Raw genomic sequence first — 20,151 nt, 5'->3', positions numbered from 1 at the left:
GAGCCGAGCTTTAGTTTAAGATCGTTTATAGACCAAGTTAAACGAATCAATCTCAAGAGTACTCATATAACTCGTTAGGCTCAATACAAAAGATCAGCCACTCCCAATACAAAAAAAGACCATCCACTCAGCACCCTATGTCCTAGGCGCACAACATAAGGCCTAGTTTTCGAAGGCCCAGCCGCCCAAGAGACTCATGCGTTACAAGAAAATTACTATTGTTTAGTAATATATATGTTTAATATATACATAATTATTTTTATAATATTTGAGGATTTTATGTTCATATCTTTAACGAGCTTAACAAGCTTAAGGAGCCAGCTCGCGAGTTATACGAGTCGAGCTAATCTTAGATTTGAGCTCATTATAATAACGAGTCAAGTCGAACTAGCTCGTTAACAAAACGAGCTCTGACGACTCGGCTCGAATTCCAGCCCTACCCGCGCCCGACGCCAGCGTGGCGTCCCTGTCCTACGGCGCCGCCCTATGACGAAGTCCCTACGCGAGGGGCGAAATGCCCCGCTGATGCCAGCTAGCCACTGCCTGGCCGCGCCCCGTGGTGGCGATGAGGGGGAAGGAAGGGAGAGAAGGAAGTTTGCTGCGGCGGTGGGCGGACCCTCCTTGTCACCCATGGGAGCAACGTGGTAGGAGAAAGGCAGATGAGTTCAAACACAATTTGCACCTGACCAGGGCATCACTTTTGTGATCCATCTTGCGCCTCTATAAAGTTCTGGTTCGTCTTCATCATCTTCATCTTCATCAATCGCTTGTCATCCTACTCCCTCGTGACATTCCAAGAAGAAACCTACACTCCACAAGTCACACCATATCGGGACGGAAGTTGTTCTCGACATGGACGGCACCACAGCCAACACGGCCACCACGACCAGTCCCGGGAAGGGGCCTAGATCTTGATTGTAATAAATCTTAACTTAAAATAAGGAAGCATATGTACAGAAGTACAACGCACAACCTTTTATTTGAAATAGAAAGTAGTGTTTTTCTTTTAACACAATATAGACGCAAACGCTTATACATATGTGCATATACTCACTCCTATGAACGCATACACGCACACCATACTTCTATTAGCACCTTCAACAGATTGAGCTAGCATATCATCTTGACATAAAAAATTACTGTTGCTAACAAACAAGTGATGACATACGTTCACCGGACCGCTGCTACCCCATTTTTTTTTCTTGGACAGAACTTTTGGATCTCACGTGCGAGCGCACTCTGTGTGCGCAATTCTTTTTAATAATTTTAAAAAAACAAAAAAATGCCGAATCTGTTTTGGAATGAAATATGATCAAGTGTTGTACTCGTATAAAAAGTTTGTCAAGAAATGATTTCCGTTGACTTGAGGGCAAAAACATAAATTTATGACGACAACATAGCATGAATAGTATTTGTATATAGCATTTTTTGGCGAATTTTAACCCCGGATATATTGAAAATCATTCCCTGATTGAACCTTTTTATATGAGTAGAATACTTGACATGTTTGAGCCGAAAAAAGTTCCAGAATTTTTTGACTGTTTTTTAATAATTACTAAATTATTTTGCATGTAGGGTGGGCTGGCACCCAAGAGCACCAGTGTATTTCCTAGTACACTACCGGATATTCGATTTTGAGCCCGTGCTCAGCTGATCCCGAAATCTTGCATGTTCGTTCGCATAAAGATCAGCGCCCTCGAACGTATTACAATCGGTATTCGGTCCGTATCGTTTCTGATATAGGCGGATGCGCTGGCGCATTTATTTCGACGGAAGAAGTTAATGTAGTCGCGGATCAGCTGAAACGTGCACGGCCCAGTCTGTTTCCTGAACCAGGCTGAGCCGTCCCGGGGCCACGGCCAATATGGACGTCTGCACGGCCCGTCCCTTATCATCTATCCCTTGACTCGATTCCCAGCACTCCTCATCAAATAAATAAATAAAACTCGATTCCGAGCTGCATCGAACTCTTCTTCAAGCGAGCCACACTCCATTTCGTCGTGCACCTCCTGCTTACAGCTGCTGGCTGCACAGGCACAACTTCACCCTGAAAGTCATGGCGTCCTCACATACTGCGCGTGCTCGCCAAAAGAACGAAGCATGAACTGCTAGGACTACCAGTGTTCACCTCGAATACAACTTCCCTCATTTGCTCCGGTAGGCAGGCCGGTCGTGCTCCACGCGGCCGCCGGCGAGCTCGCCGTAAAAGAGCCAGTGAACTGCAAAGCTCACGAGGTAAAGAGAAAACCCTCCAACAACAGCATTGTGTGGTTATCTCAAAATGTAGGAAAGACATAAGTCATCATCACACCATCGTCACATATAGACAATATCAGAGCAATTAGCTATCTCCCAACCATGTGCACACCTACAGAACATGCCAACCAAAGCACAAGCAAGATCATAGTGAACAAAGTTTACTCAGTACTATAGTTTGGCCTCAAGTCCCGAACTGGACGAATAAGCGTGGAGCAATGCTCACTGAAACACACGAGAAAAATCCTCAGACTACAACACACATACTAAAAAATATATAGTTATCATATTTGATTATGATTAGTGATCATCACCAAGCAGCCAAGTGCACGTGTCCAGGTGGCGCCCTTCCATTCCATAGTTCTTGCATTTCCCCCGGCCTCCGCCGTTTCTTCAGAGCATCCGCCCCGGTCAGGGCAAGTGCCCAAGCCATCCCTCTTCTCTGCAAATGGTGCACCGCTCACCAGCAATGCCTTCAGTCCGGCCAACATATGCTCAAACGCTTCCGCACTGGCATCCCCCATCCGAACAACATTCATGGCCTGAACATACAGAGTCGAACAACAAATTGTGCCAAAACAGCTACCAGTGGCCCCAGGGAAACTGAAGAACATCACAAAAACATTTTTCATAATGGAGAGATCTTTACCCATGCACACAGAATTGTTAAACACAACTAATGGCTATTCTTGGCCTCCGGCTTGCCCTTCACACACAAAAATAATAATACAGTCAGGAATAACACAACTAATTCACTCAGTGCACACAGAATTGTTAAACAATTGTCCATACGCACCGAGCAACCACAAGCGATCTCCTGCATTGATTTCGTAGTCTGCTCTTGACATACCATATCCCGAACCCAATTTCCCAGGTTGTAGAAGTCATATGCCTCACCGAGCGAATTAAAAATGAGTCTTAGTTCTGGGCACACCATGCTTTTTGTAGGCTCCTCTGCGTACTTGCGGATTGACTGCTCAAACGGACTCATCCTAGATGGACATAGTGTTCTATCCGGTCACACACTCCCGAGGCGTAATCTGAATTTACAAGCAAGCACCAACTATGTAAGTCTCGACATGATAAAACAGTCAAAATATTTACACCTGATATGAACACTCCCAGTCACCCCACCTTGTTTTTTTTTACTCAGATGTTCACAAATGATCTAAACAAGGAAGACAGCTCTATGGAGTATTAGCCGCAAATACTACGAAATCATGACAATTGCATTTCCATAAGTAATTTTTTCGTCAAAGTCTAGATTCAGTTTGATGCAGTCATTTTTTTGTTCAAGGCCAAGAACTATGATTTCTAAGTATTTTCACTGATTATCATGGCTCCATGCTGGAGTACTAGGAAGTAGGAAAAAACAGAGCAGCTACGAACAAATTAAAATGCAGAACAGAGGAACAGAGGAACAGAGGACAGATGGTAAAGATTTCGGGTGCAGCTAGAGCACCAAAACGGCGTGTCCAACCCTACTATATTAGTTAACGTGCAAAGGTAGTAGGAGTACCAGACTTTAATAATTAAGTGATTGATTTCTATGTTGAACTGATCTCCTCATGGGACGTTAGCACATACGGCCGGGACGTAACACTTCCGTTCGTCATTGATGACGTCCTCATTTCGTAGCATAATATAATGCGTCTTCATCGGATGATCATCATATATCAGCATACAATATACGGATAAAGTGAGCATCCAGGTTCGTTCTGTCTGCCACCTTGAAGTTCTAGAGTACGTAGAACCTGAGAAGGTTCGGTGCCCATTAGAGTGTCGGATGCATGCAAGTTCAAACACGGTCTCCACCTGACCTGAGCAACACGGTTGCGATCCATGTCGCGCCTGTATAAATGTCCAGTTCGTCTTCTTCACCTTCATCGATCACTTGCCATCCTTACTCTCCTGTGACATTTCAAACACAAACCTACACTCCACAAGCCACGTTCTTGTCGCCAACATGGACGGCACCAAAGCCAACACCACCATGATGATCAGTCCCCGGAAGCCGCGGGTGATGCTCTACTCCTCCCCGCTCATTGGCCACCTGGTCTCCATGGTCGAGCTCGCCAAGCTCTTCGTCGCCCGTGGGCTAGCCGTCACCATCGTCCTCATGGACCCGGTGTACGACACCGGCGCTACGGGGCCCTTCCTGGCCGGCGTCTCCGCGGCCAACCCCTCCATCTCTTTCCACCGTCTACCACAGGTCAAGCTCCTGGAGTCTGACCACTCCATGATACCGGCCTTAGCTATCGCCCGCCACTCCAACCCGCACCTACGTGACTTTCTCACCGGCGCCTCCCCAGACGTCCTCGTGGTGGACTTCTTCTGCAGTGCCGCTGTGGACGTGGCCGCGGAACTTGGCATACCCGTCTACTTCTTCAACACCTCCGGCGCCCAGATCCTGGCTTTCATCATGCACCTCCCGGTTCTGCATGGTAAAAGCACGAGGAGCTTCCGGGAAATGGGCGAGGAAATCGTGCACGTCCCGGGGATCACCTCCTTCCGGGCGACCCACACCATCCAGCCGCTCATGGACCGTGACGGCGCGTCCTACAATGCATTTCTAAACGTCAACCTCAACCTGTTCCGGTCACAGGGCATCATCGTCAACACCTTCCGCTCGCTGGAGCCTCGTGCCATGGACACCATCCTCACCGGGCTCTCCACCCCACCCGGCCTCTCGACACCCCCAGTGCCAGTGTGGTGTTCTTGTGCTTTGGCAGCCTTGGCCGATTCAGCGCTAGACAAACCATAGAAATGGCCACTGGGCTGGAGGCTAGTGGACAGAGGTTCCTCTGGGTTGTGCGGAGCCCGCCAAGCGATGACACGACGACAGAGCCGGACTTGGATGTGCTGCTTCCAAAAGGTTTCCTAGAACGAACCAATGGCAAGGGCCTTGTCGTGAAGTCTTGGGCTCCACAAGGTGACGTGCTAGCACATCAAGCCGTGGGTTGTTTCGTGACACACTATGGGTGGAACTCGGTGCTCGAGTCTATTATGGTTGGCGTGCCTATGGTGGCGTGGCCGTTATACGCGGAGCAGAGGATGAACGCTGTATTTCTCGAGGAAGAGATGGAGTTGGCCGTCCCGATGAAAGGGTATGACAAGGAGGTGGTGGAGGCTAAGGAGGTTGCCAAGAAGGTCAAGTGGATGATGGATTCAAAAGGCGGGAAGGTGCTCCGAGATCGGACTCTAGCGGTGATGCGGCAGGCGAAAGAAGCTCTCCTCGAGGATGGAGAATCAGTGGCGACATTGACGGGGCTTGTGGATGCGTGGATTCATGCTTGACATGTGCAACATCATTTATAATTGTTTGTGGAAATAAGGAGTGAGTGTTATATATTTCACTTTCAGGTGTGATTTTAGTTTCTTCATTTCTGTAACATGTACTGCCTACACATAATGGAGAAATTTCCATACATGCCACTCCAAGCTTCCCATATGCTGATATTTTGTCTAAAAAATTCACAGATCCAGAACCCTATCAGATTCTTCTCGTATTGACTATCTTACCCCGTGAGTCTAGGGGGTGAGAAAATGGATAACAATGAAGGTAAACTAATAGATGTGGTGCATTTCAAACTCGACCATGGCCAATCTGAGAGGCGATCAGAAGTAAAAGTCCCCTACCCGCACCAGTCAATCTGCTTCCACGCCCCTGTCGGCGATGCCGTTGCCACACTTGATGTTCCGTTCTCCTGCGTGGTTCAGGCAAAGCCACATCGAGGACACCGTGTCGAGCCTTGATCTCACATGTGGGAATTGACTGAACGTTCTAAAATTTCCCAGATGACTGATTAATAGCAAACGCAAATAAAATTTTGTATCAGTTGCTTACCACTATCAATATTTGATCATGTTGAAGATCCAAAACCCAATCGGATTCTTCTCAGATTGGCCAGAGGTCGAAGAATGGAGAGCATTGACGGTCTAGAAACCGATGTGGTGCGTTTTTACCCCGTTGTTGATTTTAGTGGCATCTTTGTATTCCTTAAGTTTCACCGTGTTGAATAATATATTTGGAAAAATAGCAAAAATTCGAAAACAAATCTGAATTTTTTGCACATGAAAGTTGAGAAAATCTTCTAGGTGCGTGCTAAATCGAGGCGTAGAGCCCAATGGGCAAATCGGCCCATGGAAAACCACCCGGGCATTTGGTCGCTCGCTCGATGGGGATATTCTTCCCCAATTCTCATCCTTTCCTTGAGTGAGAGATCCACGGCTAGAGAGGCCGTGGAGAAAATCCACGACTGGCGCACGAGAGGTAACGGTGCAAGGCACACTTAGCGACCTCCTCCGGTGATTACCCCGAGCACTACGCCTAGCGGTTTTTTGGACATGATCTCCTCCCTCTCCCTGTCATCCAAATTGACGTGGTGATCTCCCCGTGGTGGGAGGAGAGGATCTCCAATGGCCATGGAAACCCCCCTGTGAAGGATTAGATCCCTGGGATGCTTTCTCCTTGCAACCAAATTAGGCCTAAGGAAGGGAGCTGACGAACGCTAGGGGAAGTGGTCCCGACGAAGGATTCGCTCAACCCAGGAGAAATGATCCAACGAACTTAATCATTCGCTGGAGGACAACCCCCCCCCCCCCCCCCCATACATCATCTCTGTGCCTGAACCATCAGGTAGGGCCAGAAAGAAAAGGCCATTTTGTTAGGATGCACTGCAAATTTTAGAACTGTTATTTTGGAACTCATTTGAGTGCAGAATAAAAATGCAGTCACGTTCAATGATCAGGTATTGTACACCCTCAAACGAACAAAAAATAAAAAAAAAACTGCAAAGCCAAATATCTTGGATTTCATATATAACACACAGCTAGCCCACAAAAAGGGAAAAAGTGCCATCAAAATATAAAATCATACATGGAAGATTTGAGCTTTAAAAAGCGTATATAAATTCCATGTGAGAAATGATTCAAAAACTGAAAATGTTAAAGATCAAAAAAAGAATTTTCCATTATCAAAATATAATAAAAATTCCTTGACATAAAAATACAAATGCCATGATCCAAATATTAAAATTGCTATGCTTCTGCATTTTCTTTGTTATGATCTCAATAATCAAAATGCCATGATCCAACTAATAAATTTGACATGCTATTAATAATAAAAATTGAAGAAAATATGCCCTAGAGGCAATAATAAAGTTGTTATTTATATTTCCTTATATCATGATAAATGTTTATTATTCATGCTAGAATTGTATTAACCGGAAACTTAGTACATGTGTGAATACATAAACAAACATAGTGTCCCTAGTATGCCTCTACTTGACTAGCTCGTTAATCAAAAATGGTCAAGTTTCCTAGCCATAGACATGTGTTGTCATTTGATGAACGGGGTCACATCATTAGAGAATGATGTGATGGACAAGACCCGTCCGTTAGCTTAGAATAATGACCGTTTAGTTTTATTGCTATTGCTTTCTTCATGACTTATACATGTTCCTCTGACTATGAGATTATGCAACTCCCGAATACCGGAGGAACACCTTGTGTGTTATCAAACGTCACAACGTAACTGGGTGATTATAAAGATGGTCTACAGGTGTCTCCGAAGGTGTTTGTTGGGTTGGCATAGATCAAGATTAGGATTTGTCACTCCGTGTATCGGAGAGGTATCTCTGGGCCCTCTCGGTAATGCACATCACTATAAGCCTTGCAAGCAATGTGACTAATGAGTTAGTTGCGGGATGATTCATTACGGAACGAGTAAAGAGACTTGCCGGTAACGAGATTGAACTAGGTATGATGACACCGACGATCGAATCTCGGGCAAGTAATAGACCGATGACAAAGGGAACAATGTATGTTGTTATGCGGTTTGACCGATAAAGATCTTCGTAGAATATGTAGGAACCAATATGAGCATCCAGGTTCCACTATTGGTTATTGATCAGAGATGTGTCTCGGTCATGTCTACATAGTTCTCGAACCCGTAGGGTCCGCACGTTTAACGTTCGATGACAATTTGTATTATGAGTTATGTGATTTGATGAACCGAAGTTTGTTCGGAGTCCCAGATGAGATCACGGACATGACGAGGAGTCTCGAAGTGGTCAAGACATAAAAATTGATATATTGAAAGGTTGCATTTGGACATCGGAATGGTTCTGGGATGTTCGGGCATTTTTTCGGAGTACCGGGAAGTTACCGGAACCCCTCGCGGAGTTAATGGGCCTTCATGGGCCCTGGTGGAGAGAGGAGGCAGCGGCCAGATGGAGGCGCGCGCCCCCAAGCCCAAATCAAATTGGACTAGGGTTGCCCCCCCCCTTTCCTTCTCCCCTCTTCTCCCTTCCCTCCTTCTCCTAGTCGGAATAGGAAAGGGGGGCCGAATCCTACTTGGACCGAGAGTCGAAGTAGGACTCCCCCCTTTGGCGCGCCCCCTCTAGGGTTGGCCTCCTCTTCCCCCCTCCTTTATATACATGGGAGGGGGGCACCCCAAAGGTACACAAAAGTTTCTCTTAGCCATGTGCGGTGCCCCCCTCCACAGTTACACACCTCAGTCATATCGTCGTAGTGCTTAGGCGAAGCCCTGCGCCGGTAACTTCATCATCATCGTTGCCACGCCGTCGTGCTGACGAAACTCTCCCTCGCCCTCAACTGGATCAAGAGCTCGAGGGACGTCATCGTGCTGAACGTGTGCTGAACACGGAGGTGCCGTACGCTTTGGGTCGTGAAGACGTTCGACTACATCAACCGCGTTACTAAACGCTTACGCTTTCGGTCTACGAGGGTATGTGGACACACTCTCCCCGCTCGTTGCTATGCTTCTCCTAGATAGATTTTGCGTGATCGTAGAATTTTTTTTGAATTACTACGTTCCCCAACAAAAATACCATGCTATTAAAAATAAATTTCCATGTACATATCAAATTTTACGATGAGAATGATTCAAAAACTGAAAATGCTATAGAGCAAAAAGGAATTGCCCATGATCAGAAGAGAATAAAAATCCATGGCATAAAAATAAAAATGCCATGATCCAAAGAAAAAAATTGCCATGCTACAATATTTTCTGCCTTGATCACAATGGTGAAAATGATATGATCCAAATAATATAACTACCCTATTAGTAGTAAAATGTCATGCTCTTCAGAACTTTCATGGTCTAAAGAAATAAAAATGTCATCATTTTAATAATAAAAAATAACATAGAATAAATAAATAAAAATGTGATGTTACCTACACTAAGACTACCATGGTCTGATTAAATAAAAATTCCATGGTCTAAAAAAAAAAATCTATGATCTAACTGAGAAAAATGCCATGGTCTAAAATAATAAAATGCCATCGTTTTAATAATAAAAATGCCATAGTCTAAAAAAACTTAGAATGCCATGCTACCTACACTAAACTACCATGGTCTAATTAATGAAAATGCCATGGTCTAACAAATAGAAGTGCCATGATAGCTTTGTCATGTGAACATATAGTTTTTTTTAGGAAATTTGGTTCTTTTCGAAAAATATGTCAAATTAAAAGAAACCATGGCAACTAGTTTGACATGGCAAAATGTGGAGGGGACAAATATTCTATGAAGAGTTTTGTAATGGGCATTATACAAGAAATTGCCCATGAGGCAAGACCCTATAATACACACATTAGCATATAGAGAAAAACACAAGTTTTGAGTCAACAAAAGCAAAAACAAAAAATCATACTTCAATGTGGAATATATGGCAAAGAAAAATTGCCAATGGCAAAATTTTGCCAGGGGACAAAACATTGTTGTCCTTGGTGCTTTCGCTGGGAATTCCGTCCGAGCGAACGTTCGCCAAGTAACATTTCCGTTTTTTAAAGGGAAAATAACTGATACTACTACTAGAAACAAACCAGTGGACTGTAAGCTGCGCTGCCTATCCTTCCACGGTTTCCACCTACCCACCGGTCAGCTCAGTCCACGGCACCGGAGCATGCTCTCCGTCGGCGGCCGCTTCCAGGGCGGAGCTCCCCCATGGCGACGGCCCCGGCCACGCTCGCGCCTGGCGTCTCCGCCGGCCTCCAGCAGCGGCGCCGGCGACTCCGAGTTCGACCCTCGATTTCACCGCTCCCTTTCTTGAATTCCTGCCGCAATTTCTCATTTTGATGGAAACGTGTCTGGCTCCTGCAGAAAGGCCAGACCTTTGCTCGTGGAGAGGTACCGCGACGGCGCCGCCAAGAGGTCTCTTCTCTTCTGAAATCCATGTGTTTGCTGATACGCCTGACTGAATTTGTTTGCTGATACGCCTGACTGAATTTGTTTGCTGATACGCCTGACTGAATTTGAAGAGTTATCATGTCTGTATTTGCGACGAGTTTCTCATCGTCTGATTGATGTGGCGAACAGGTATATGTTGGACGGCGACTCTAAGCTGCAAGTTCACTGGGAGAAGCATGATGAATCTTCGATGAACACTGTCGAAGATGAAAAGGCGAATTCTTCGATTCCCCGGGCTGTTAGTGATTTTGTGCTTCCAGCAGGTTTTCCAGGTGAATGCTGGTATCCCTCTGTGGTTTGGTTATGCATCTATGCATTACTTTTGCTCTTTGTCATGGAGTATGAACTGTGGAGGTTCAGGTTTACAATCTAGGAAATGCAGTGATTGAGGTGTTTTCTAATCATAATGCAGCAAACAAATTGTTTTGCTAGTTCTCTCAGTATGCTGCATAAGAGGTCATTATTGCAATTTGCAAAGTTGCAGACTGACACAATGTCTGAAACTATATACCAATTCTCAAACCTATAACTCTCTGCTGTCCCTCGTTTATATTTCAGAATCTGTCTCGGATGATTACCTGCAGTACATGCTATTGCAATTCCCCACAAACGTGACAGGATGGATCTGTCACACGTTGGTTACATCAAGTCTTCTGAAGGTATCCCATAATCTATTAATCAAGATGTTTGCAGAAGTAAACAATGTTGTAGTGACTGAAAAGATGGGCTGATACATCTTACGTGATGTGGTATATGATCATATGGATTGCATTATTTGATAGCTCCGAAATGGCTTCAAGATTTTGCCACGTGCTCTCAAACAATCGTAGTCTGAAAAGACTTCCAAGTCATGATCTTCAATTATTATGTCAAAACTGATGATTAGCTGATCATAGATTGGCACAGGCTGTAGGTGTTGGGTCCTTCACAGGAACTTCAGCAGCTGCTGCTGCCGCTGCTATCAGGTCATTACCATCTTTGTTATGTTTTATAGGCTATTAAGAAACCCGGAACTTTAGTATTAATTTATGTTCTTTGGAAGACAAAGAATCTTCGTATAAGTTTTAGCTTAGTTATGTTTCATCCTGATTTGATCACTATTATTATATTTGTATACACAACTCATGTCTTAACCAAATAATGTATCAACAATTCAACATACCAGAGGGCACATACCAACATGCTAACAGTCAACAAGAAACATGAATGCAAGTGGATCAGCTCATTTTATGCTCGTGGTTAACTCACCTACTTTGTATTTGCTGATGTAAATCCTCTTCTGTAGATGGGTATCAAAAGATGGCATCGGAGCTTTTGGGCGTCTTCTTATTGGTATGATTATGCCTGACTATTTATTCAGAATATTTTGTCCTGGAATATCAATGAATGACTTGTTTTAGGTGGACGATTTGGAACACTTTTTGATGATGACCCAAAGAAGTGGCGGATGTATGCTGATTTCATTGGGAGTGCTGGAAGGTTCATGCACTAACTCTGTTAAATTATAACAGCAAATGTATAAAATCAAGTGAAGAAGCAAAACCCGCTTAATATCATCTATTTATCTGTGCAATATGGCAGCATCTTTGATCTCACCACTCCTCTCTATCCTGGCTACTTCCTCCCACTTGCATCATTGGGGAATCTTGCAAAGGTATATTGAAAGCAGCACATGTGACTAAAGCCTGACTCGAACTTTGTAGAGAGCTCCCTTAGAAAATGATTTGACTCTGGACTTCTTAAGCAGGCTGTAGGAAGAGGATTTAGAGATCCTTCCAATCGTGTTATCCAAAATCACTTCGCAAAATCTGGAAATCTAGGGGAGATTGCTGCGAAGGTACTAGCTATTTCAGTACTCTTCTCTCTAATAGTCAGTTCAGTGTCCTATTGTTCAGTCAATTCTGTGAAACCGCAGAAAAATGGTACTAGTTGTATAGGAAAAAAAATTATTATGAGTATCCAAGAGTTTCTTTGGAGTTTCATGATCAAATGGACTTAAAACTTCTTCCATTATGCACCAATCATGTTTTTTGGTTCATTACTAAAAGATCTTGCTGAATAATTTTGCAAAATTTTCACCAAGCAAATGTTATGTTTTTTTCAGGAGGAAGTATGGGAAGTAGGAGCTCAGCTGGTAGGCCTTTCTATAGGTGTACTTATTCTGGTAATACTATTTATTAAGTTCTCTTTATTTGTAATAACCAACCTCCTTCAAGTATAACAACCTTGAACTTTCCTCACTGTTTGTATTTCATTCCAGGACACGCCAGGTATACAGTCTTCATACTTAACTCTTACTCTGACATGGCTGGGTGTTCGTCTTCTGCATCTTTGGTTTCGCTACCAGTCCCTAGTAGTTCTCAAGTTCCGCACAGTAAGGTGCTGGACTTAAATTATGTTTGCTCAATTTAATAAAGCTCCATGTTTGCACTTTTAGACCATGTATTTTCACCCATATACACAAGTATATAATATTAGTGTACTGGTTTTTAATTCATTGCCTTTATACCCTCTTCATGTCTATTGGTAGGTTAACCTAAAACGTGCTCGGATTCTTGTGAGGTCACATGTTGCAAATCATACAGTTCCTGGTGACATGTTCTTCACTTCTTGATTTTGCGTTTTTTTTTTCTTGGTTGCTTTTGGAAAAATTGTTGATACTTGTTTTATCCTTCTGTTCTAGGCTATGTTGCTTGCAATGAGGAAGAGAATATTTTAACATGGGAGAGATTCTTGCAACCCCGAATTTCTTTTGGTGTGCCCATGGAGAGGATGCTCGGTGGAGAGGAATCCACTCACATGGACATGGTTTGTATCTTTAGCAATTTTTTTCTTTTATGGTATGAGTTTTCGGAATGCAAAACTGGGAAGTTGTTTCTTGACTTCATCATTACAATGTTTTTTGTAGTTGAGCTTCCTTGGTAACTAGTAGAACTGAAGGGACAAAAGGGAGTTTGCTTTGTTAAATATCTACATAGCGATATGTATAGTCGTAACAATTGTTTAAGGACTTGTCCAACACCTAATTTCCAATGAGGCACTGGCATCGATTTGCACCCAGTTTTAAACGTAAAAATGCAACATCAAGTGGAACTCACAGCCAGAATCTTGTAAATTTGCCTACCACGCCAAGCTGCGAACTTCTCCCCATTAATGCAGTCATTTCACAATAGTGTCGTGAAGTAAAATATCTTGCATCAAAGACAATGCAAAATTAGTCAGTGTGAGCATAAACCAGCTGTATCATAGTCTGGTAGAGTTGAAATCACCAGAGCCATTTGCTGGTGGTTGCCTTGCAGTTTCCGAGTGGTACTTGCAACCAATTTCATAACTCCACATATGGCTTTTGGTACCACTTGCTCATGCGTGTTCTGAACTCCCAAAACAGGTGAATATGCTGCTGAAGCTATACAAGAATGAGAAGTACATCCTCTGTGTTGAGCAGCTTGGGTCAGAAGAGGCAACATACCTGGTTACATTCAAGGTAAAGTACTGCTAAACATCGGTGTATGGAAATAATTATGCATCATGTATCAACAAATGCATGCTTGTTTTCAGGAGGCGGCAACGAGCATGTCGGTCCTAAGGAGCCTATGGCAAGCCCACTGGCTTCACCAAAATCGACTGAAGGAGGACGACGTTTTCGCCTGGCTAGAAGAGAGCCTCGCTGCATTGGAGGATGGGTTTGCAAACTTCATCAAACAGATGGAGGAAGCTGGCTGGGATCAAAGCCAAATCTTCTTGAAGGTGCCAAAAGAACCTGTCTTGGTGTTGGAACACCTTGACCAGGAGGTGTGAGATGACAGATGGATCATTTTTGGGGTTTGACCAATGCTAACCAAATCAGTTCCAACCGAACAACAAACTGAAGCTCAAAGCCTCTGATGGTAGATGCTTAGTGAGCTAGTAACAGTCTACAATGAAAGAAACATTGTTTGGCATGTGGCTCAATGTTTTGTACTGTCAAAAACAGAAATTCACGGTTAATCTAGCATCACTCAGCAGTCAGTATAGTGGCATATTGGTGGATTTCTGACCCAGTGACATAATCTCAGGCATTCACATGATGGCACACTGTTGTCCAGTTGCTATAGTTAGTTACTTTGCTTAGACATACCATTTGTGCATATTAATTGCTTAACTTCATGGACAAGAAGCAGACAACAAACACTGAAACACATATGGCAAATGGTCAGTAACTTGTGTTCGAAACTGCATTCAAGCAACTGAGTAGAAGCAGATATAAGGAGGCATATATACACATATTTTAACCCCTAAAGCACACCAGGATGCAAAAGCAACACATACCTAATTCTAAATGTTTGTTGCTTAAGATGGCTGTGGCATACTGCCATAGTACCACAAGGCTTCAGCACATCAGGATTCAAAAGCAACACAAAACTAACTCTGTTTGTTGCTTAAGATGATCGTGGTATACTACCACAGGGCTTCAGCGTGTTAAGCTAGGACTAAGACGGGAGATGGTACCCAAAATGAGCTCCAGCAGCGGCTGTCAATAGGTTCTTTCTGCCAAAATAGCTGCTGCACTAACTACATCTATATCATCAAGCTTTGGATTTGCCCTTTCCCTTTGCCGTATGAGTGAAGCGAGTCTTCTTCGCCTTCTTGCTCTTTCCACCACCACCATCCGAGTCGTCACCACTACTGTTGTCGTTCTTGCCATCTGGTTTCTTCCGTGAACCTGACCCGTATACATATTCCTTGACCTTCTGGCTGGTCCTCTCTTCCGTTGGATCGATGTCATTCTTTGGTTTCCAAATGAAAATGGACCTGCATGGACAGAACCTCGTAAGGGTGAAGAAGATCTAGCATTGGTAGATATGATGCTGGGTAAATACAGATCGAATGGTCTACCTTGAGCTTCCTGTGGCTAGGATATCATCTTGAGGATGTAGCTTGTTCACTGGGCTGATAGTGGTTATGTCGGGGTCCATCACCTCGGCCAGAAGTTTCCCAGTGCTGGTGTCTATGAAATCAATGGGATGTAGAGCAACCCCATTGTAGTTTTCACTTATGTAACGACCAATAACTGCAACTGTTTCTGAGTAATCCTGCAGAACAATAACATTTCATATCAAAGTTGGCATGTTGCTTTTTGCAACTTGGCAACAAAAACAAAATGGAAGGAAAAAAAAGGGAAACAATTCATAGCTAGAACTGAACCTTTGGATCCCACTCTGCTTTGAAGGGAGTCAAATGACGATTGAAATCATGGCTGTGAACAATTTCTCTACTTGGGGATTCCAGGTTACCAAAAATATAATCCCAAACACGAATTCGATTGTCCTGACATGTTGTCATGATCTTATTCCCACTTCGTGGAGAAAAATATCCTGAATTAACAACCCGTCCATGAGCAAGGCTGGCAAGAGCGGACTTGGGATCAAGTTTCCTTGTATCCCAAATACGGGCCTACAATCATAGAGTGATGTGAATTATTAGATATCGGGTAAAGAAAGGGATTTGTATGTATGCATAGCAGAGCACACTCACAAAGTGGTCATTCCCGCTGCTCAGAAGAACTTCAGGTTGTGCAGGGTTGCAATGAAGGCCAGTTACCTTGCTACCTTTTTTATGTATAAGAACTGGTTGCCCAATTCTTTCCTTCGACCGTCTATCCAATCTGCAAGAATTAAGGTGTAAAACATACATATAGCTAACATGCAAGATACTCTGATACGGCAAAGGCGTATATGGTATATGTCACATATGACAATGTACAGTCATATCTCTGAATCACATATGGCAGTATACGTCTATATCTTGAACTCAAATAAAAATAGAAACTCATCACTGATAACTTCATTTGGAATTGAGTTCCCAAGAAAATGCATGGAATAAGCCATATTCACATCCAAGTCAACAGTTTCAAAAGAAGCTGCATATACTGCATGTAAGCTATTAATTTCAGAGAAGGTATGAAAAAGCTCCTGGGGATACTCATTTACTCACAAGTAAAGAAACCCAAAACTATCCGCCACCAAAAGAAGACCTTTCTCGGTGTTTAAGTCCATCCCATATATCATGCGCCAAGTGCTTGGACCCTGTTAAAAGCAACAAACAGGGGTGATTAAATCAAGTCCAAAGTGGATGCCAAAAAAAAATTCAGAACTATGCAAAGAAATGTTCACCTAACACAGCACAAGATGTATAAAGATAATATCAAAATGCAATGTGTACAAAATCCATTTTAGCGCAGCAATCTGTATAAGCTTGATCAGAAAGCAATGGGGAAAACTTACACTCCAACCATCTGGGTTAAGATTTAACAAGGGCGAGCCAATTCCAGTGTCTAAGTCTGTGCTGCTGATAGTCCCATCAGACGAAGCTGTGTATAGCACTCCATCATTGGCGGTGTCGAACCTGAATAAGATCATATCAAATTGCCACATTTCACCCTTGGAGAACAGAACTGATAATAGCCATCAAGCTAATGCTCTTACTTCATACTGTTCAGAATGCAGGAGTGCACAGAATCATAAGTGATCTTCTCATGCAACTTAACATAATCCCAAATGCCTAGTAGCCCTTTCTGTAGAAGAAAAAGAAAGGGGAAATTTTTAGTCACCTAAAAATACCTGCAATGTGACCATACTTACAAGGAACTAAGTGGACAACACAGCCAGGTGGTAGGACCGTAATACCTTGTCTCCTGATAAAAGCACATTGTTCTTAGTTGGATGAAATTCCAGGCAGGTCACACGTCTTTGGTGAAACTTTATGTTGTCACACTCCAATTGATTAGGTACCAGAAACCGAGGCTTAACCTAAAATTAGGGAGAGGAATTTATTTTAAACATAATTTGTACTAGAGAAAGCAGTGATATTTAGTGCTGCAACTGATAATGATGCGGAAAAAGGACAGTGGTCATCAACTCACGCACCATGGAGATCTTGCCTTTGACTTGACTCTGGAAGACATAATCCAGTGAAGTGTTTGTGTTCCTTCTAGGGGCTGGGATAACACCATGCTCCATTGCTACCCTGTGTGGGCAAGTCAAGGTCGTATGGCCTGCAAAGTGCAAACGGCGAAACCATCAGTGACCCTGAAAGTCTCCATCCATGCCAAGCTTTCGAGTAGTAAATGCCAAATGCATAAGTTACTATTAAACACTCAAAAGGAAACAGCAATCAGAGATTCATGTCTGCAGATACATGAGAAAATGGTATGTGGAGGTTCATCAATACTGAACTATTTTTATCCATCTTATCTCAATAGAAACGCAGACTTTTTTTCAGAACTATCTGGAACAAGCAGTTAGTCTAAAGTCTAAACTCCAGTGAGTATGCACACAAGGAAGTACTAATTCATAAAACAGAGTTCCTGAGCTGTCCTCTTCTCACTGGGATATATACTGCTAGTGTCTACTTCCCAGAGCACAAACGAACAAACAAACAAGCAAGCAAGCGTAGTTACGGATATCAGGACCTGGCATCTTGCATAGGAAGCAAGGCTTCATGGGGCAATCGATGTACACCGCGCCCTTGAACCCTGCCTCATGCCCTGTCTTCTTGCACACCTGCAACCAGACATAACAGAGCACACATCAAAATTACTACAGTAAAAGAACACTCAAAAGTTCAGACACCATCAAGGATAAAAAATTTCCCAACAAAGAAGCTTGAAACGATGCTCAAGTGGGCACATCCTAAATTAGTCCTGATAAATGCAGAATGAAGCAGCCATTTCCACAGCAAACGCAAGGGGAAGCAACCGCCTCTGCTCTGAACTGAACTCCCAAAACATCCGCGGAGGCTAAGCGACTGCGGCACGGAACTTCAGCCCGAAATCTCGGAAATACACATTCTTTACGGGAAATCGTGGACAGCGCGTGGCAAAATCGGGAGCAAGATGCTCCGAGAAAACAGGGGAAACCCCGGCGGCGGCGGCCGGCCGGAAACTACCTTGCAGACTTTCTTGAGGCTGATGGTAATCGGTCCCTTCCTGCCGCCCCTCCCCGCTGCTGCGGGGGACTTCCTGGCCGCTGGCTCGTCGGCGACCGCCTCTTCCTCCTCCTCTTCGGAACCCTCGACCTCCATCTCCTCCTCTTCCTCGTCGCCGCCGTCGTCGTCAGAGGAGGACGAGGAGGAGGCGTCCTGCTGCTCGTCGGAGGACTCGTCGGCCGCGCGGCGGCGGCTGCGGTTGTGGACGAAGCGGGCGCGGGCGGGGGCGGCCATTGTGGGCCCCGTGTGTCGGCGAGGCGGCAGAGGGGGGCCTGGGGAAGCGGGAAGAGCGAGGGGAAGGGAGGAAGGTGTGTGGTGTGGGACGGCGGGGAACCAAAGCGGTTGGGTGCTTGGGGTCGGTTGGGCTCGCGCCGGTTGGGCTTGTGCAAGGCAGTGATCTAGGGCACACCTTGGCTGGCTTTCTCAATAAAAAATTGCTTATATTTCCTCTGTACAGGTTTATAAATCTCACTTATATATTTTATCAAAATTTTAATTATAGATTTAACTAGCAAAATATAAGTCATACGTCATAAAATTCATATCATTGAATTTGTATTCGAAAGAAATTCTGAATTGTATTCTTTTTATACATATACTGCCTTAGTCCGAAATTACTTAAATTAATTTAATTTTTATTCAGAAGAATGTATCTAGTATTTAATTAATTAAATTTAGGGCCAGAGTACGACACAGTATATGAAGGGGGCTAATAAACCTGGGCAAAGGGGTGCCTTGCAAATAAAGTTTTGTTGAAATTTTTTTCCTAAAAAGAAGTGTGGTTGCAAAAAAAAGATTATTAATCCAAAGCAAAGTACCACGGCAACAAATAACAAAAAAAATCAATTGCGACAAATACAAAATAGAAAATAAAACTAAAATAGGTAAAAGAAAAAAGTTGACTAAAACCTTAGAAGAGATGGAGGCATCTCTATCTTTATCTTTACTACCTCCCCTTCATCCAACCTTTCTCGTATGATAATCAATCACCTTAATTTACTAATCTTCTGAACCAATTTCACTTTAATTTATTATCAAACTTCTCATCACAATATTAATGTAAATCACAGTAGGATTTGATAAACATATTTACACAATTGCATTAATATGGGTAGGTAAATCACAAGTTAACGTACTACCCCTTCCATCTCAAATTACTTGTCGTTCAAATGGATGTATCTAGCACTATTTTAGTGCTACCGAAAAAGGCTTTACGCCCCGCTTTATATATAAAGCACCAACCACGAGCGACAAGTAATTCGGGATGGAGAGAGTATAATTTTTATATCCTGTTGCAATGCACGGGCATTGTCCTAGTTGAATATAAAAGGTGGCAAAAGTTGTGTTTGCTTAGTGTCCCATGATAGCCCTTCTAAAAAAAATGGTTGTCTATCATATTTTTGGTCTTTGTTTGGTTTCTTGTGAAAAAATGATTGCAAGTGAGCATGAAGGATTCCTTGACAGAAAATTCACAAGCTAGTTCTTGCCAACATTAGCTAGGACCAAAGGGGGCATAAACCAAATATACCCTGAAAAAAGTTATATCACCTAAACTTATGTTGACATATGTATAAAGTACCCTTTTTGCCTCCTCATGTGAGTACACGCGCAGTTAGGGTTTCTCGACCTCCCGTCGGTGCCGCCATCGGTTTGCTTCGTCTCCAGTGGCCTTAGGTCCATGGAGCGAGTGGTGGACCTCGGGCCTTGCTAGTGAG

At 43.6% G+C, this 20,151-nt stretch overlaps 2 protein-coding genes and 1 pseudogene across 2 annotated transcripts; 2 read left to right on the top strand and 1 right to left on the bottom strand.

Moving 5' to 3' along the window:
- Positions 1 to 4,222: 4,222 nt before the first annotated feature.
- Positions 4,223 to 5,553, top strand: LOC123057728 (UDP-glycosyltransferase 88A1-like; annotated as a pseudogene).
- Positions 5,554 to 10,116: 4,563 nt separating this feature from the next.
- On the top strand, positions 10,117 to 14,543 carry LOC123060021 (protein root UVB sensitive 5). Its single transcript, XM_044482578.1, has 15 exons — positions 10,117 to 10,300; positions 10,385 to 10,435; positions 10,601 to 10,743; positions 11,030 to 11,130; positions 11,378 to 11,436; positions 11,757 to 11,803; positions 11,872 to 11,950; positions 12,053 to 12,125; positions 12,219 to 12,308; positions 12,576 to 12,635; positions 12,732 to 12,845; positions 13,002 to 13,062; positions 13,155 to 13,279; positions 13,860 to 13,955; positions 14,030 to 14,543. The coding sequence occupies exons 1-15, from the start codon at positions 10,188 to 10,190 to the stop codon at positions 14,267 to 14,269; spliced, it is 1,452 nt and encodes a 483-aa protein (XP_044338513.1). The 5' UTR covers positions 10,117 to 10,187; the 3' UTR covers positions 14,270 to 14,543.
- Positions 14,544 to 14,780: 237 nt separating this feature from the next.
- Positions 14,781 to 18,777, bottom strand: LOC123060019 (DNA damage-binding protein 2). The gene is made up of 11 exons (XM_044482577.1): positions 18,398 to 18,777; positions 17,922 to 18,012; positions 17,377 to 17,504; positions 17,137 to 17,259; positions 16,936 to 17,024; positions 16,735 to 16,855; positions 16,445 to 16,536; positions 15,986 to 16,115; positions 15,656 to 15,904; positions 15,347 to 15,543; positions 14,781 to 15,262 (listed from the first exon to the last, which is right to left on the bottom strand). The coding sequence occupies exons 1-11, from the start codon at positions 18,668 to 18,670 to the stop codon at positions 15,037 to 15,039; spliced, it is 1,719 nt and encodes a 572-aa protein (XP_044338512.1). The 5' UTR covers positions 18,671 to 18,777; the 3' UTR covers positions 14,781 to 15,036.
- Between the last annotated feature and the right edge of the window lie 1,374 nt (positions 18,778 to 20,151).

The sequence above is a fragment of the Triticum aestivum genome, chromosome 3A (genome assembly GCF_018294505.1).
Source record: "Triticum aestivum cultivar Chinese Spring chromosome 3A, IWGSC CS RefSeq v2.1, whole genome shotgun sequence".
NCBI classification, from domain to species: Eukaryota; Viridiplantae; Streptophyta; class Magnoliopsida; order Poales; family Poaceae; genus Triticum; species Triticum aestivum.
This window is presented reverse-complemented; position numbering and strand designations above follow the sequence as displayed.

Excerpts from the sequence above, each read along its gene's own strand:
- LOC123060021 (XM_044482578.1), top strand. The coding sequence starts at position 10,188 with ATGCTCTCCGTCGGCGGCCGCTTCCAGGGCGGAGCTCCCCCATGGCGA. Across the intron at positions 11,951-12,052 it reads TTCATTGGGAGTGCTGGAAG|CATCTTTGATCTCACCACTC; the intron begins GTTCATGCACTA and ends GCAATATGGCAG. Across the intron at positions 12,126-12,218 it reads CATTGGGGAATCTTGCAAAG|GCTGTAGGAAGAGGATTTAG; the intron begins GTATATTGAAAG and ends CTTCTTAAGCAG.
- LOC123060019 (XM_044482577.1), bottom strand. The coding sequence starts at position 18,670 with ATGGCCGCCCCCGCCCGCGCCCGCTTCGTCCACAACCGCAGCCGCCGC. Across the intron at positions 15,905-15,985 it reads GCAGCGGGAATGACCACTTT|GCCCGTATTTGGGATACAAG; the intron begins GTGAGTGTGCTC and ends CTATGATTGTAG. Across the intron at positions 15,544-15,655 it reads AAGCAGAGTGGGATCCAAAG|GATTACTCAGAAACAGTTGC; the intron begins GTTCAGTTCTAG and ends ATTGTTCTGCAG.